General features: G+C 39.3%; 1 protein-coding gene across 4 annotated transcripts in view; it reads left to right on the plus strand.

Annotated features, from left to right (window-relative positions):
- Ctnna2 (catenin alpha 2) overlaps window positions 1-18,145 on the plus strand; it is a 1,144,480-nt gene that overhangs the window by 343,390 nt on the left and 782,945 nt on the right. For all 4 annotated transcript variants that reach the window (XM_057766952.1, XM_057766959.1, XM_057766967.1 and 1 more), the window contains one exon: window positions 5,226-5,392. In XM_057766952.1, coding sequence (XP_057622935.1) covers window positions 5,226-5,392 — 167 coding nt within the window. The remainder of the gene's footprint in view (window positions 1-5,225; window positions 5,393-18,145) is intronic.

Genomic DNA, 18,145 nt, shown 5'->3' on the forward strand with positions numbered 1-18,145 from the left:
ATTATATAGGCTATTAAGTAGATTCTCAAACAGAATGTTTTGTTTGATTTTCTTCCCACCTCATTCTCTTCCTTCCTGACTCTTTCCTGTATATCCTCTTCCTTCCTGGCTTCTTTTAGGTTTTTGTGTCACAAGTGTCATCAGATCTGGAAAGTCAAGTATTAATAGAGGTGATTCAAACTCGGAAAGACAAAAGCTTGATGCTTTTCTCACATATGCAGATTGCACTTTGCAATTTACATGCAAATGCACTGGGCTGTAAATACAGGGGAGGGCTTTTCACCTTTAATCCATGAGTTAAAATATGTGGAGTGTTTAAAGGCAATGTTCCTGTGAGAGAACTGCACACATTGATTCCAGGCCATCACTCACATGACTTTTCTTCCCAGCAGGTGATGGGGGCTTAAGGAAATCAGAGACTTCATAGGGCAGCAGAACACCAGTTAGATTTATAATCAAGTAACTGAGATTGGATATTTACACACACGGGGTGGGGGAGGACAGACAGACAGACAGACAGAGAGAACGAGTAGATCTCTGTTTTCCTCTATCATTTCCCAGTTGATTATTTCAATCCTATAGAAAAGCAGTTTCCTGAAAAAAATAGCTAATTTTATCATGATAAACTTGTCTATCATCTTGTAATATAGATTTCTGTTTTGTCCCAGTAATCCTAAAGCTGCAGGGATATAAAGCACATTAGTGTTATCACGGATTTCACATTAGCTTTCCTTCGGAATCTTTAGCAACGTGTGAGCTCATTTGTATCTGCTCAGAATGGGCTCTTAGTTTCTCATTTAAAGCTAATGGAATTACCTGCTATTTATCTCAGAGAACTCTTAGATCCTAGCCTGAGATTTACATTTACAAACACATTTTCTCAGGGGAGAGTGTGCTCTCTCTCTCTCTTCCTCATCAGCTTCCCTTCCTTTCTCCTTTCCATCCTTCCTTACACCATCCTACCTTCCCTCTCTCCTTCCTTCCATCTCTCTGTCCTTTTCTTCTTTCTCAGTCTGCTTCTATTTTGCTTCTGTCTGTTTTCACTACTCCTTCTCTATCTGTGTAGATCTCTTTTTATTCCTCTTTTCTTTTCTCTTTCTTTTCTACTGAGCATCTATCAGACAATTCACTGCCTGTAACAATGACTGAGACTGGGCCTTAGAAGGGCATCATTGGATAGTTTCCTCATTCTCGTGTCCCTACAGAAAGACTGGGACAGAGATCCACAGTTAATGCTGAAGCAGGGGAAATCTATTAAAATGAGAATGTCTTTCAAGAGGGAGCAGGCCAGAGCAGGGATACTTGAACATCTTGAATACTGAGATGTGCTGAGTTTGGGCTTTTATGTGACTTTAGCATTAGCTTTCTTAGATCACTGTTATAGCATAGATCTCACTCATACTCTGTCTTTTACATTAAGTTTTACATAGATCCCCGTGGATTGTATGCTCCATTAGTATCCTATTAATTTTTATTTATTTAGTGCGTTGGGGGTTGGTGCATGTTCATGTGCCACAGCCAACATGGGGGGATCAGAGAACAAATTTAGGAATTGGTTTCCTCCACCATGTATGATCAAACTCAGCTCATCAGGTTTCATGACAAACACCTGTACTCATTTAGCCAACTTGACATCAAAAGTGTTTATTTAGCAGAACTGGAAATCAAGGAAAGGACATTGTGCATGGTGGACAAAGAATCATCAGCTAAGCTATGTCCTCAGCCCACTCTTTTAAATCCCCTTCTTTGTGTGTACATTTGTTTAGTATTATAATGCATCAGAAGTTACTCACAGACACCCTGGAATACCGCTCTACATTTCAGTCAGTCTTTGTGGGGAAATGGAGAAAGTCCCAGCTTTACTCTTGGTGATTTTTTATTTTTGTTTGTTTTGTTTGGTTGGTTTTTTTTTTTGTTTGTTGTTGTTGTTGTTTTATGTGTTAGTTCTGAATCCTACCCATGAGGCTTTCTATAACTTTCTGTCCACCCTGACATTCTGCTTTACCAGTAGTGGCTGTGTGGGCCCCAGATTGATTAACTAGAACTCTGTCCTGATACCCTGTCACCCTTTGACTTTGATACACTCTTGGTCACCTTATGACCGACATGTGTGTGGAGTGGTTTTACATGGTGTTACCCTGATCCACTGTTTGAGTACCTGAACTGGAAAGTCCAGTTGGTTAGGCAGAGTTTGTTTAACTATACTCCCCCTGCATGTACTGGGGAGAAAGTTGGGGGGGTTGGACTAAATTGTCATTTTGATGTCATCTCTTCTGTGATTAACCCTGTCCTAGTGGACACTTCTTACACAACGTAGAGCTCACTCCAGTTTAACCTGCAGAAATTGGAATCATTCAAGTAACTTCCTCAATTTTTCTCTTTTCTCTCTCCCTCTTTGTGTGTGTGTGTGTGTATGATAATTCTTACATTGCTGCGAAAAATAAAGTCTGTTCCCAGTAAGTGACTTCCAATTGGTAGCTTTGAAAAAGGTATTCTGCTTTCTCTGTGGTGATCCTCTTTTGATTTGTATTGGTGTATAGTATAATGGTCTTTCCAACTATATTGAAAAATGTAAATTGGCTTTCTTTTCTTTTGTTTGATACATATATATTTTGCAATGATTTATTTTAAGGGTGGCTAAAAAAATTCATCTGTGTATGTGTCAGTGTGTGTGTGTGTGTGTATGTGTGTGTGAAGCATGGGACATATGTACCGAATAAGCATTTAATAGTGCAGCCTTTATTAGAAATCTATATTAGACTTACAAGGATTGTGTGTCTTAGCAGTCCACCATTGTACTGACACAAAAATGAAATTTTAAGTTTCTCAAAACTTCTTTTCATACATCATGGATTATTTTTATTTTCCACCTATGCATAAAGTCTAAGCAGGCTAGTAGGAAATTGTACTTTGTGTAGGTGATATGGAGTCTTTCAAGGACCCAATAATATAGTACAATTTCCTATATGCCCACATTTCCTGTGTGCCCACACTCAACAGAAAATCAGATTGCTATGAAAAGCGATTGAACTACAATTCCAATTAAGAAAATTGCAGGCTATGTTAACCTGCTTATAAAATGATTGGTTTCTTTCCCCTTGTGTATTAGCACAAATGAAAGAATGCACAAACTCAAACTATCATTGGTTTTTTATAAGTTCCTTGGGGGTTGCTTAAGAAAAGAACCATATCACTTCTATTAAATAATTTAATAAACTGTTTCATTACCAGTCAAACAACAGGTTCTGTCAACTGCACTTCTCCGGTTTATTGAAGGTCTTCTGTATCTAAATGCCTGCTATATAAAGCTCTGTTTATGCTTCCTACCAGCCTTTCTTCTTTACAGGATGGATTTTTATCTTTGCTACAGTATCAGGCTTATCATTGTTAATCATTGCCCTCTGTTTTCCACCTCTTGCGTCCCTCTTTGTATATACAACTTCTTCATCTTTATTAGTCATTATCAGTTCCCACTTCCCTTCACAAAATTCACTGGCTCTTATTTCAAAGCCCTCTGATCACACTTCGGCCCCTTCTTTATACGATTTCTTTTCATTCCCAAGCCGTCTCCCTGCTCTTACTCTAATTGCAGTTGTTCTGTTGCCTCGTTTTTCTTTCCTTGTCACCCCCTGTTCGGTTTACTTTATGTCATATGCCTGACATAACTTCCAAAAACAAAAATCCACTTGAGTCCCTTTCTCTCTGGCAGAGGTACAATCCCAATCTCACAGCCCCTTTCTCGCATGCCTTTCCATGCGATCACAGTTCCCAGCACTCAGCTTCAGTCTCAGCACCAGTTCCATGCAGTGTCCATCTTTGTGCCTGAGGGGAGGGCACCACTTGTCACAACCCATGAGAGAAGGCTGCTCTCCCTCTTGCCACTCTTTTACTAAACGAGGAAATCATTAGTTTCTCTCCATCGCCTCCATTTTTTCTCATGCATCTGACACTTCATTACTGGATTCTGGTACTGTTTAGAAGCCACCTCTCCCCTGAGAGAGTGAGCTCCTTAGGATGGGACAGATATTTCTACATGTTGTATACATTTTAAAACCCATTTCAAAATGTGGCAGGTGTCAACTATAGACAGGTTTTCTAAATGTTCTCCACACTAGAGAGGAAGCTTCAAGAGAGGGTTGGAAGCTTGGATCTTGGGTTTCTTTGTGCTTAGGTTTGTTGTTGTTGTTTTGTTACCCCAGTTAAAAGATTAGTCTTTTGTGGGTATTTTCTTTATATATATATAAAAATATATATATATATATATATATATATATATATATATATATATATATATATTTTTAGCTGTTCTTACTATGCAGGCTTACCTAACCTAGAACTTAATATATTTAAGATAAACTGACTTCTAACTTGTGGTTATCTTCCTGCTTCAGTCTCCTGAGAGTAGGTTTTAAGAGTTTATTGTTTTAAGAGTCAGTCCTCCACCAATGGTGTCTTGGGTACTGTGTGTATCATCAACTTAACAGAACCTGGAGGCGCATAAGCTGAGTGAACCTCAGTTGAAGAGTTGTCTCTACCTGACTGGCTTTGGGACATATCTGTGAGAGATTTTCATAATTGATGATTGTTGTGGGGTGGCCCGGCCTAACTGTGAGTTGCATCATCCCTATACCTATAGATCTAGGCTACAGAAAACAGCTAGCTGACTATGAGCATGAGCCAATAAGCTTGTTCCTCCTTCATGCTTTCTGATTTGGTTTATGCTTGATTTTCCTGCCTTAACCTTCCTCAATGATGGACTGTGTCCAGGAAGTATAAGTGAAAGAAATCTCTTCCTTCCGCAAGTTGCTTATAGTCGTGGTGTTTATCACAGTAAGAGAAAGCAACCTAGAAAGTAATTAACTCGAAACGTGGATGTCAGCCACCTGAACTAGCCGTCGACTCTAAGGAAATGGAGAAATGGAAGACTTAAGTTTAAGATAATTTAATCTCAGTTCTCAGATCAAATGTATTAAATGACTTTCTTATTGGTGTTAAAAGCATGGTTTTCCACCATAGTATGAGATAATACCTTCCTTTGCTCACCAGTTCTGTTCATGCAGTGGGAAGCTAAACTTAAAAGGCCCCTCTGACACTGGCATTTCAGAGGTGCCAGCTTTGCAGTGAGGTCAGTATTGGAGGTCAGTATCGGCTATCGACAGATGTCTAAGTTCATGATACTCTCAGCATCCACAGTAAACACCTGCCTCTCTGTGTTTGTCTTGCAGGTGAGACGATGCGGATCGCCTCCTCTGAATTTGCTGATGACCCTTGCTCTTCAGTCAAGCGTGGCACCATGGTGCGGGCAGCACGGGCACTGCTGTCGGCTGTGACACGCTTGTTAATCCTGGCTGATATGGCAGATGTCATGAGACTTTTATCTCATCTGAAAATTGTAAGTATGTAGACCTCGTGAGGACCTCTGGGTGGGGACAGCTGGGAAGGATTAGACATGCTCCACTGCTCAGAGATAGGCTGATTAAACTCGCTGCCTAGTGTAGCACCAAATTTTTCTAATAACTCAATTTTAGCCCATGGGGCATTCAAAAAGCTTAACTTCATCGAAGTCAGCTCCCTACCTCCAAATATAGAACTTGGATTTATTGCTTCGTGGAGTACATGTATAGTGTTCTTAAAAGGAAAGAGCCTGGCATATGCTAATTTATTTGTGCCCATGTTAATATATGTTAATATATATTTGAACCCATTGTAGTCTGACAATAAAACAGTGCCCAGTTTATCTCTCTTCCCAGAGCCTCCCAGGTCCCTGACAACTGTCACAAACCCTGGACTTTTCTCCCAGACTTTAGATACAAGGTACAAAGCACAGAGTTCCCCTGTGAACCATATGATGGCTGGCTGGGTCCCATTCTTGGAAAATACTGGCTCATCCTGGCCCTACCTGCTTCTGTTAGGGTCTTCTGTCTTTGACAGGGAAGAGAACAAGTTGTAATGGGGGAAAGTGGTACAGGAGATGAGTAGTAAGAGCTCATCTCACCTCACCTCTGTCAGATTCGTTTGATTGGAGTGATCGGGACATCAGAACAATCAATTCCTGTTACCTGTCAGGAGATTTTTGTTAGAATTTACTAGACTAGATCCCAGAATAAGGTCCAAGACTCCCAGTTTATATGTAGAGACTCTTCAATTTTTGCAAAATCTGGTTTTCTCTTTGAATCTGTGATTTTAACCTTAAAACAGGGTGAAACATTTAATGTTTTCCAGTCAAGTTCCTGAAAAGTCAAGGAACACAAAACCACAAAACAGAATGTGCTTGGGTGGGTGATATTACTAAATTTTTTTCTCAAAGAATAGGCCCTCAAATGCTATGAAAGGCTGTTGCAAACTACATGAGGTGTACAATTCAAGGAACAGCTAGCTCTGAAAAAAAAAGTGGCAGTAATATAATGTTAAGATGAACTGTCTGGCCCCTGGATCCAAGCTGACATGGTTAGTGTGTACAGTCAACTTGCTAGCTGTTGGTGCCCAGCATATATGCTGTCTTCCCATGCATGGTGATGTTCCTGGAGCCTTTGTAGGCTACAGCACTGGCTAGCACTTCTCAAACCCCTCGTCTGCTATATGTTTCTTTTGTAATACTACAACGTTTTGTATTCAACTGTGATGGAGAAAAGGTTTTATGTTTTTTATGTTACACTCTACTCAGACTTCAAAGCAACAGTTTAAGAAAAATATTGTTCTGCTGGAAGTCTTTCTCAACAGCGGGTCAGTGAGATTGAAGCTAAATAAATTAATGAAACACTCAATTTTTCACTATAGGCAATGCTACCCCAGCTCTTGGATCATGATGGCAGGCAGCCCACATGAGGAACATGCTCTTTATATTTTTAAAATTTGTTCATTTTTTGAGAATTTCATACATGCATACTGTATTTATACCTCTCCCTCTATAACCTCCATATCCTCTCTTGACTCGCACTTTTTGAATTTATGGCCTTTTCTTCTTCAATTATTATTGTTATTATTCAATTATTATATTGTGTGTGTGTGTAGGTAGAAAGGTAGACAGACGGACTGACAGACAGGCAAACCATCAGTTATTTAACCTGCTGTGTTCATCTAGTGTCATTTATATGCACATGGGTTTATAGTGCTGACTGCTTGGGATTGGGAAACCTATCTGGGTACTTGTCCGTGGGGAAGGCCTGCATCAGCTGCACTCACCTGAATCTCTACATCTAAGGGCAGGATCTTTTGCAATAATCAGATCTCACTGAGGCATCTATATTTTTGAGATTTCAAGGGTACAACTTCCCTCTTAGATGCTAAGTTATTCTTACCTGCTCCACTGGCTCTTATAATCCTCCCTTTCTGGAATAGCCTGTGGATGTTCTGTCTCTTGATCTTCTGGTTGTCCCTTTGTGATCCCTGAAACTTAGGTATGGAGGATACATGTGGAACAATGGTGCTGCACTTTACCCGTTTGTTGATCTCTGCAGTGCTCTCCTATCTGTTGAAAAAGAACTTTCTTTGATTAAGATAAGAGCTAAACTTCTTTGTGGCTATATATTTAGATATCTAGAATGCAGTTATAAATTATACTAGTGTAGGAAAATGTCAGCTAGTGGGTTTTTCCTCTGGGGTCTATGACTGCACCAGCAATCTGCATCTACATGCCTATATCCTGGGCCTGGGGTTCAGTTGACAGAGTGTGTGCCTAGTGCACACAAAGTTATGACTTCACTTCCTAGCACCTCATAAACCTGCATAGGGCACAACTCTTAGAAGAGGAAATCATGAGGATCAGAAGTTCAAGGTCAGCTAAATCTAAAGCTTAGGGCCAGCCTTAGATGCACGAGATCCTAAATAAAAATAAAGTAGAGCTCTAAATAAAAAGATGGTAAATTAATGCAGCTAAGTAAATGAACCCAAGTCTGTGACACAGTATACAACTCCAGATCCTGTCTGTGATCAGCTAGCTTGATCCCTCCTACTCCCACTCCCAGCCCATGCTGCTTTTTTGACCAGTGCTGTTGACTGATTCTTCTCCAACCGTTTGTAAAGTCAATTGCATTCTGTTCTCCACATAGCAGTGAAGGGAGTTAAAGGAAAGGATTTAGCACAAAATCATGCAAAGGTCAATTCAGCAACGTTAAGCAGACCTGTCAGATTGTCAGTAGTAAAATTAAAAATGATCGTATACTAGATAATGCATTTGTTCTCAGACCACAGCAAAAGAGGAGGAGGGATGTTGCCATCTTGTGGGTATATAGAAAACTGCAGTTTCTGAGTCTAGCACAGGGTGAGGGCTGTGCCAAACTTAGATTCAGATCAATCCTGGTGTCATTGCATGAACTACAGTCTCAAGCCAACCACCTTGCAAAAGCTGGCACTTCGGACAAAAAATCATTATAAATAAATGTGGCTTTTTTTTCTGAGTAATTTTGCTAGTAAAAAGCATAGCTTCTTGAAATATTGCATATATCTATTTATTTTATAAATTTAAGGTTTATTAAAAGCAATAAAAAGCTGCTAACTAACGGCTTCTGGGGGAGAGAAAGCTGACTTTCATCAGATGCATTCCCTGGTAGATTGCCCATGTTCCAGGGCATGGCTCCAGACCCACACACATACACGGAGCACTAGTTAGACTAAGTGTCTTAAAAACCAGAGGCCGTGAAGATAGGAGAGGGACATAGTGAGGGATGTCTGGAGGAGGTAGAGGCAGCAGTGAAGAGGAAATGTGATAAAGATCTGATAAAATTATTTGAAATGTGTGTGAGATTCTCAAAGATGTAGTAAAAATATATTTAAAAACACAAAAGTGTGTGTACAAGATCAACTAGCCAAAATCTCAGCCTGGGAGTATGGGGAAGGCATAAAGTCCTTCAATCTGCTGAGGAGAGTTTACAGTCAATAGCTTCCAGGGGAAAGCATCAGTTTCTGTGATGGACACCACTTTCCAATAGTTTCTCCTACACTCTGGGTTTTAACAGAGACCACATTAAATGAAAAGAAATAGGATTGAGGGAGACGAGAGAGATTTGAGAGAAGGGCAAGTGTCAGCAGACTTGGTAAAGTACGCCTTTTGCACATATGGAATTCTCAAACAATACTAAAAGAGAAACCCAACCAAACAAGCAAACAGACCACAACACCAATGTTTGTACTTGTGTTGACGCAGCAGGTTAGAAACTATCAGACTGCATTTTTTCATTTTTTTCCAAATTAACAAGCCTCTTTAGCATATAGTGATGTAACCCGGATAAAAGACTGTCAGGTTCAGTATTTCTTGTAGTTTTGTTGTTGATGTGACCTAAGTAACTGACAAGCAGTCACTTGAAGGAGGAAGAGCATATTTTGGCTCACAGTTTGAGGGGATGCAGTATTATGATTCATGATCTGCACCATGGAACCAATGTTATGATTTATTATTTATGGTGTGGATGACCCTGGTATTTCGAGGTGGGAGACTTAGGAGGGTAGGAGACAAACAGATACACCATGCAGAGAAATCTTGGATATAGAGTTTATTTAGTGGTATTGGGAAAGGTATAAGGGTAAGGGGGTTATGTAGGAAAGAGAGAAAGAGAGAGAAAGAAGGATAGAGAGAGAGAAAAGAGGAAAGGGAGATGAAGAGGTTCCCTCTTCAGAAGAAGAAGAAAAAAAGGCAGGGAGAGGAGGTGCAAGATCAACTTCTCTTCTTGGGAATGGGAAGATTGAAAGTAGGTGGAGTCTGTCTTTTAAAAGGATGGGGTACCAGGTGACAGGGCAGGCCAACAGGATTATAACATACAATCCATCATGAAGTCTGGGAAGGTATGGTTGCGGTTAATAGCATGGCAACAAGTGTGTTGTAGTTTTATCTTGGCCTCACATCTCAGAACAGTAATTATGGGAATGTTAGGAACTGAGGAAAGTTTATAAAGCCTCATCCCCATGCCCTAGTGACCATTTTCTCTGATGAGGCTCCACCTCCTCAAGGTCCAGCCACCTTCCAAAGCAGCATCATTGACCAGAAAGCCAATGGGTAGAGAACAGTTCCTCTTGGAGCCAAAACAAGTGGTGTGTTCATCAGAGTCAAGAAGTGATTCCAGTTTTCTGCTTGCTCAGAAATGAGGAATATCTACAACCCCCTGCAACATTACCTCCTAATGGCTATTTTGCCTCAAGCAATGTGTCAATGTGTCAAAATGTGTTGATGTTCCTCCTTTCCAGATATGGATTCTTCTCCTTTCCTAGTAACTTATGGGAACACAGAGGGAATTGGCCTCTCGTTAGAAACTCCTGTTCATGTTTTTCCATAAATAGTTTTCTAAGTATCTGAAAAAACACTGATTTAGTTTTCCTACAACACTCAACATCTTCTGCTTCATTCCCAAATATATAATTGTCGGAAAATTGAATGATTTGCAGCAAATGCTAGCCAAGCCTCTAAAAGTTAATGAAGTCCTAGAGGCTATGAGAGATTGTACAGTACATTTTTGTTTGTTTGTGTTCTACTGCCTCACAGATCAATGTATGTGGCTATAGAGGAATCCTTTGACTTAAATACAGGCATTTTAGTTGTCCATAGTAAGACCTCTATTCTCTCAAGATTATGCCTGCATCTACTTTTTTGAGCATCCTTCTTCTCCTGTGCTGTATTAAAGATCTACAGGGATGCAGAAAGGTTATGTTGCTGCCGCCACCACTAGTCCAGATTCAGGAGGGCAGTTGTAATCAGTGGACATAGTTCCAAAGCTCAGCTAGCACTCTCTTAAGGACTAGATGTGCCCAGCAAAGCAAATCACTTGTGCATCAACTGCTATTGAGGATACCGTGTGATGATAATCACTTCTGTTGCTGAAGCTGCTGGGGACTCATTTCTTAGCTAGACACCTGGTATGTCATGCAGTCAATTGACACTGTCAGTGTGCTACACTGATATTTGGCATTTCTAGATTTTAAAGGAAATCCCAGATTTTAATCAGTGATGGTAAAGAGGGGCAATAATTTTCCTGAGGCTCTGATTTAATGTAATCAGATTATATTGTCAAGTTGTTTGTGTGCATGATAGTCTTATGCATAAACTCATCTAGACATATGTACTCCAGGAAAAAAAAAAAACACTTTTTTGTCTAGCCCCAGTCGAGGTTCTCTAAAATGAAGATCTTAACTATCTGTTGACTGAGGTTTCTATCCTGCCTGGTCCCACAGCTGTTTAGTCTCAAATAAATACACACAGTCTCATATAGTCTCAAATAGACACACAGAGGTCTATATTAATTATAAATTGATTGGTCTATTAGCTCAGCCTTCTTATTAACTCTTATAACTTACATTAGCCCATAATTCTTGTCTGTGTTAGCCACGTGGCTTGGTACCTTTTTCAGTGAGGCACTCACATCTTGCTTGCTCTATGTCGGCTTCCTTTCTGACTTTGGTTGACAACTGCAAATTGAAACTTTCCTGTTCCCAGGATTCTCCTGTTCTCCTTGCCCCACCTCTACTTCATGCCTGGTTGCCCCGATTATACTTCCTGCCTGGCTACTGGCCAATCAGCATTTATTTAAAATACAAGTGACAGGGTACAGTCCATTTTCCCACAGCACTCCCCCCCCCCTTTTTTTAAAACAAGAACTCTGAATTGAATCTCCTTTGTTTAGCTTTTCACTTGACCATTATCTATAACAACTTGTAACCAACATTCTAAACAAAGGCAAACATCCATAATCCACTTTTTGGGAATGTGGGCATAGTTTTCCAGGCTAATTCCTGCTGATAGGGAGCACTGATAATCTTATGGGGACCTAAAGAAAATTCTGAATTATGATTAAGTCCTGAATGGAATATTCTGTGAGACTTGATCATCTCAGGCAGCAGTCTTTGAACTGTTCTGGATGTAGAACTCAGACATCTGGACCATTCTTCCTATCAGAGATTTCTCAGGGGGTCTTCTTTGATCAAACCTGATTTTTCTTAATGCAAAATGAATCCATAGTCTTTCATTTCCAGTGGAAACAAAAGCAAAACCTCTTTTCCAAATATTTTGACTTAAATTTTAAAGTCAAACCATTATATCTAGATAGATAGATAGATAGATAGATAGATAGATAGATAGATAGATAGATAGATAGGATAAATCCAGCCTCATTTATGATCAAATGTCTTTTAGCAGCTTTTGCTCTTTCCTCAACCATCAAACAATTTAAAGACAACACAATAACATACAGCATCTATACTCTGTGTATTTTTCATCTTTACACGCTATATTTTAAACTCTATTTCCTTTATTTTTATTTTATTTTTTGCTTTGTGAGACAGGTTTTTCTGTGTATCTTTGGCTGTCCTGGAATTCACTCTGTAGACCAGGTTATTCTTGAGCTCACAGAGATCTGCCTGCCTTTGCCTCTCAAGTGCTGGGATTAAAGGTGTGTGCCACCACACCTTGAATTCATAGAGATCCGTCTGCCTCTGTTTCCCAAGTATTGGGATTAAAGGTGTGTGCCACAACACCCAACTACTTTCTTTCTTTCTTTCTTTCTTTCTTTCTTTCTTTCTTTCTTTCTTTCTTTCTTTCTTTTTTCTTTCTTTCTTATTTTAAGGATTTTATTCTTTTTTCTTTTCTCTCCCAAGCCTATATATAATTTTAAAAAGACTGTAAACCAATTAGAGGTTTTCTTCATCTGAATCTGTCTTTACTGTATATCTCTTTTTTTTTCTGACCATGTGAGTCTTTAATTTCCTAAGCAATATGGTTAGGATTAAAGTTGTGGCTTTGACAGTTTAATCCTCCCAATTCCTTAACTTTCTGAGAATCTAGTTTCATGGTGGACATACTGGGCAGAGCCATGTTTATTGCCACAAATCTATGGCGATTCAAGGACCATTGTCCCACAGCAATTATCAGATAATTTCTTACTCAAAAATAAAGTAATGAACTATAAAGCAGAAACAAGTAAACTTATTTGTCAGTTTTGTAAGGAAGTTATATTTTCTTAGTGGCTTCAGAGGTCAGATGGAATTCAGATGCCTCATTGTTTGGGAACATTGATGACACACATGGAGTGGGGGTTAATACTGGTTGTCAACTTGACACACCTTGGTAAAGGGAACCTCAAGTGAAGAATTGGCTCCTTTAGAATGACCTTTGGATGTGTTTGTAGGCATGTTTTGTAATTGACAGCTAGCACTGGAAGACCTAGCCTAATGAAGGCAGTAGCAATCCCTGGCAGTTAGACCTGGGCTGTATATGAAATTCAGCTGACTGTGAGCTTGGAAGCATGCAGAAAAACAATATGGCCCTATTGTCTGTTTCATGATTCTGCTTTGAGTTCCTCCCTTCTTTTTCCATGATGGTGGACTGTAATCTGTAAAGTAAAATCAATCATTTCCTCCCCAAGTAGATTTTGGAGAGTGTTTTGACACCACAGTTAAAAAAAAAAAAAAAAACTAGGACACCATGTAACTTTGTTTTATCTGTGCTCTTTTTAATGTGGCCTGGTAATGCATTTTTCTCAATGACTTTTTAGTTCTGAATCTCCATTGCAGATAATGTGCCTGAAAAACAACTCTATAAAACACAGAGAAGACCCTGAAGAATTCTACATGGAAACCCCTGATAATAACATCTAAACACACAAGTATTGAACAGACTTTAACGACCTTTCTAGAAATTTCAATATTTTCAATCATCTCTGCACAGATTATAACCATGTGGAACCAGGATTTCCTAGTGTAGATGTTCTCACCTTGATCTATGCCGTGGGTTGGAGAAGAGTGGATGTCTGGGATACATCAAATCATGAGGGGCTTTCAGTGAAGAGTGACCTCTGCTACTAGGTGCCTTCGTGTCTTTCTCTTGGAAGCTAGTATCCAGTACAATATATTTTCTTCCCAGCTTAACCCCTACAAAGGTCTCTCTGGCCATGAGAGACTCAGCCTTCCTAGAGAAGTCCTTAGAGGCCTGTATGCTCTCTGCGGCTTCCTTTCTCCCTCCTGGTCCTAGTTCCTTTCTACCTGCAGACACTCCTGGATAAGAGGAATTTTTTTTTTAAAATATGGTTTAAAACTAAATCACTTTGATCACACATCCCTAGCCCTCTCCACATTGTGAATTTACAGTTTTCATAGTGAACCCTAGGCAGGTGTATTTGAATAACATTGCCATTCCTTCCACAGAATTGCCCTTTACTCAACTGTTAGCCCCAGATCCCCAGTGGCTAGTAAATATCTGAGAGTAAGGCAGATATTTGGATCATAGAGGTCATTTTTCCCTAACCATGCAAAAAAAATGGCTCATTTTAGAAATAAAAACTTGTTTTCTTTACCTTAATTTTGAGTTTAGGAAAATGCCTAGTTGAAGGCAGAGGCCACTCATTTGTTTCCCAAATACCCAGACGTGAAATAATCACACTGAAACTATATTAATTACAGCACTGCTTGGCCAATGACTCTAGAATATTTCTAGCTAGCTCTTACATCTTAAATTAAGCCATTTCTATTAATATGTGTATCACCATGTGGTTGTTGCCTGCTGGTAAAGTTCCATCCAGCGTCTGGCGTCTGACACCTGTGACAGTTATATGCTTCTTTCTAACTCCATCTATTCTCTCTCTCTCTCTCTCTCTCTCTCTCTCTCTCTCTCTCTCTCTCTCTCCCTATATATATATATGTATGTATATATACATACATATATATGTATATGTATAGATAGATAGATAGATAGATAGATAGATAGATAGATAGATAGATAGATAGATCGATCTTTTTAAGCCTGGTTATCTTCTGTTAAGCCATTGGCCAAAAGTACCTTCTTTGTTAACCAATGACAATAAAACATATTCATAGCATACAGAGAGGAATCTCACATTACCTAAGCTCTGCCTTTCTTTTTCAATTCTTTTATCTATCTATCTATCTATCTATCTATCTATCTATCTATCTATCTGTAGTGGGAGCTGTGGGCTGCGTTCCTGCCACCCAGCTTCCGGCCGCCTGGCTAGCTTATGCCCCAAAATAACAACACACAAACTGTATTCTTTTAAACACTGCATGGCCCATTATATCTAGCCTCTTCTAGGCTAATTCTCACATATTAATTTATCCCATTTCTAATAATCTGTGTAGCACCCCAAGGTGCGCTTACCAGGAAGATTTTAGCCTACATCCATCCTGGGTTGGAGCTTCATCGAGTCTGCCCTGGGGAGCAGAGCTATGGCATATGAGCTCACTTCCTCTTCCTCCCAGCATTCTGTTCTGTTTACTCCACCCACCTAAAGGCTGGCCAATCAAATGGGCCAAAACAGTTTCTTTATTAGTCAATGACCTTCCTCCATCATCTATCTATCTATCTATCTATCTATCTATCTATCTATCTATCTATCTATCATCTATCTATCTTTTATCTGTATCTTTATGAAACTTTGACTAGCAGAAATTTCAGACCCTTCTAGGATTCAAACAAAGCATGACTAAGTCAACCTGAACAGATCATGTGATTAATAGTTTAGTGGCTTTTTCTCAAAAGTACTTCGTTAAATTATGTTTCACAATTATTATAAATTCTAAATGGCATCTGAATTCTTCAGAGAAATCTAATAAGAAGGAAAATTATGTATAACACAGTGAAATAAATATTCTAAATTGGACTGACTAACAACTGGTAAGAATCCTGGGGTATAGTATTAGAAAACCATTCCTGGATTTAACACCCTCTGTGATAATTATTCTTTTCTATCCTTGGAACCAGATTTTAATGTCCCAAGAAGTGATTTACATCTTATATAAGCAGCAGGGACATCCCAGCTGCCAAGAGAGTCCACTCCATGGTGCTTTTGATGGCAAAGTTTAAATGATTATGAACCTATTAGGAAGGAGAAGCATTGCTGACTCATTATTGTATAGATTTAAGGCATGAGTGTCTCATTAACCTATGCCAATATTGTTAAATAGGCCTTTCTCTGCAATAAAATGCAATTTGATTTGCGTACCTAAGAAAACCCCACACAGCAGCCTCCATTCAGCTGTATTTCATTCTTTTCTTTGTGTGTTGATAGAGCTTGGACAGAGTAGAAAAAGGGTGACTCTGATGAGTTTAATTACCATTTTAGATGTTTATAATTAGGAAGGGGATTATGCAGAATTTCCAAAGATAAAATTGAATTTTTTGTAGTCTGCAGATCGAAGCCCAGTTGCCACACATTTGTTATTATTGAAAATTGGTTTCTTCCCTGGCAAGTTTTCCTTACTGAATGAGGTTGCCTGTTGAGTGAATTGAAAGGCTCCATCACACCTCTGGGACAACAGGCTGGCTGATATCTGCTATTACTGACTTATATGCTCTGTTTCGTTCCCTCTCCCTGTGATACTTGATAAGTATTTTGTCTTAGCCACATATGTGAGAGTGTCATAAACAGAACCGACATTCCATCAGAATGGAGCACATACTTAATTTTTTTGGCCCTATGTGTATTCATTTGTATCTCAAGATTACAAAGCCACAACCTGTTTATGTATATTGTGATTTGATTATAAAACATTCCTGCAGCCTATGAGCATTCTGATCTATGCTTCCTGCATTTCCCATCATTTTTTCAGAATCCACATGCATCTCTCAGGAGCCTGCGTTTGCCAAGACCTCCATATCTGGCTCTTTTAACATTCTTTAAAATGATTTTTTTCTTAGTATACAAGATAGTGTGTTTCATTATGTCTCACTCGTACAGTGTATCATTGCCCTTTGTTCTCCTCTACCAACGTCCTAAAAGACCCTCCTCCTTTGTGTACCAATCCTTTCTGTGTATTCATCTCATACATATATTATTACCCTTTCTTGTTTCCCAATACTACTCCCCTTTTCACCTCTTCCTCCTCTCATGATAGCTTTAATTTTCATGTCATATGTATGTGTGATTATAAGTTTAAATCTAGGTCCTGAATATTAGGGAAAATATGGACTCTTTATATTTTTATATCTGAATTGTTACATGGATATATAACCACTAGACTCTAAGATAACACCTACAGAGACACATAGTCATGTATATTACAGTGTACTGTTCCCAAGACCAAGGATATGGAAGCAGTCTGGATGGACATCCCCAAGTGAACAGGTGAAGAAAATACAGTACATGCACAAACTAGAACTTTACTCAGCTGTAAGTAAAAATAAAATTCCATTTATAAGAAAATACATGGAGCTGGAGATTTTCAGTTCATACAAAATAAACCAGACTCCTTTCATGTTTGAAAACTTTTGAATTGCAAAAGTGACACTCTCCTGTGGCGCATTCACTCATTCACTTAGTTTATTTCTACAAAGGTATCACCAGACAGTGACTGTGGATTACTCTATTATAGAATCTTGCTTTTAAGTTTTCAAATACTTACTGATAATTTTGGTGTTATATATAAAATACATGAGATATATTTTATCCTGATCACCTTCTCTTGTCCCCTATCATTGAGTGCTCCATATCTCTAATTGTTTCCCCTGCTTTCACTGTCATCATTTTTAATGCATATGTCTGACTCACTGAGATTCAAGTTGTTTCCATGGACTTGGTGAGGGTGTATTTTTCTGAGACCTCAAGGTTCCAGTGCCTATGTAACTGAAGAAAATATCTCCCCCTTCCTCAAAAGCCATTGACTGCCAGTCATGGAGGAGACAGGTCTGATGAGTCCATTCCCCAATTCTTGAACACACAGTAGCAGGCGGGACATTGTGCGGGCAATTGCAGATGCTATGAGTCGTGTCGTGTTTATAGAAGGTAGCATTACTTAACGGCTCTCCTCCCAAACATCCACGTCTTCCATTCTTTCTCCCCCATCTCCTCCAGTGTTGCTCGGACCTTGGGGTGTAATATAGATATACTGTTTAGGATGGAGCCACCAATTACCTGTTCTCAGCACTTCATTTTAGTCCAGTCCACAGAGATTACATGGAGACTGCTACCAGTTGTTTCCACATCATATTAAAATTCAGGTTGTTTGATAGGTGTGGAAACTTTAGCACCTCCAAATACTTCAGGTATTATATAAAATAGTTGTGGTGAAATTGGTAATTCAGGTCCCACGGGACCTAGGAAAACCCCACTGAAGGAGGTTGCGAGAATCTGGAAGCACACACATCATTAGGCTGGCATGGCTGCTGTCATGCTGCCCACTACCATTCCATTCTCCTGGATGCCTCCTGCAAGTGACA

The sequence above is a fragment of the Chionomys nivalis genome, chromosome 1 (genome assembly GCF_950005125.1).
Source record: "Chionomys nivalis chromosome 1, mChiNiv1.1, whole genome shotgun sequence".
NCBI classification, from domain to species: Eukaryota; Metazoa; Chordata; class Mammalia; order Rodentia; family Cricetidae; genus Chionomys; species Chionomys nivalis.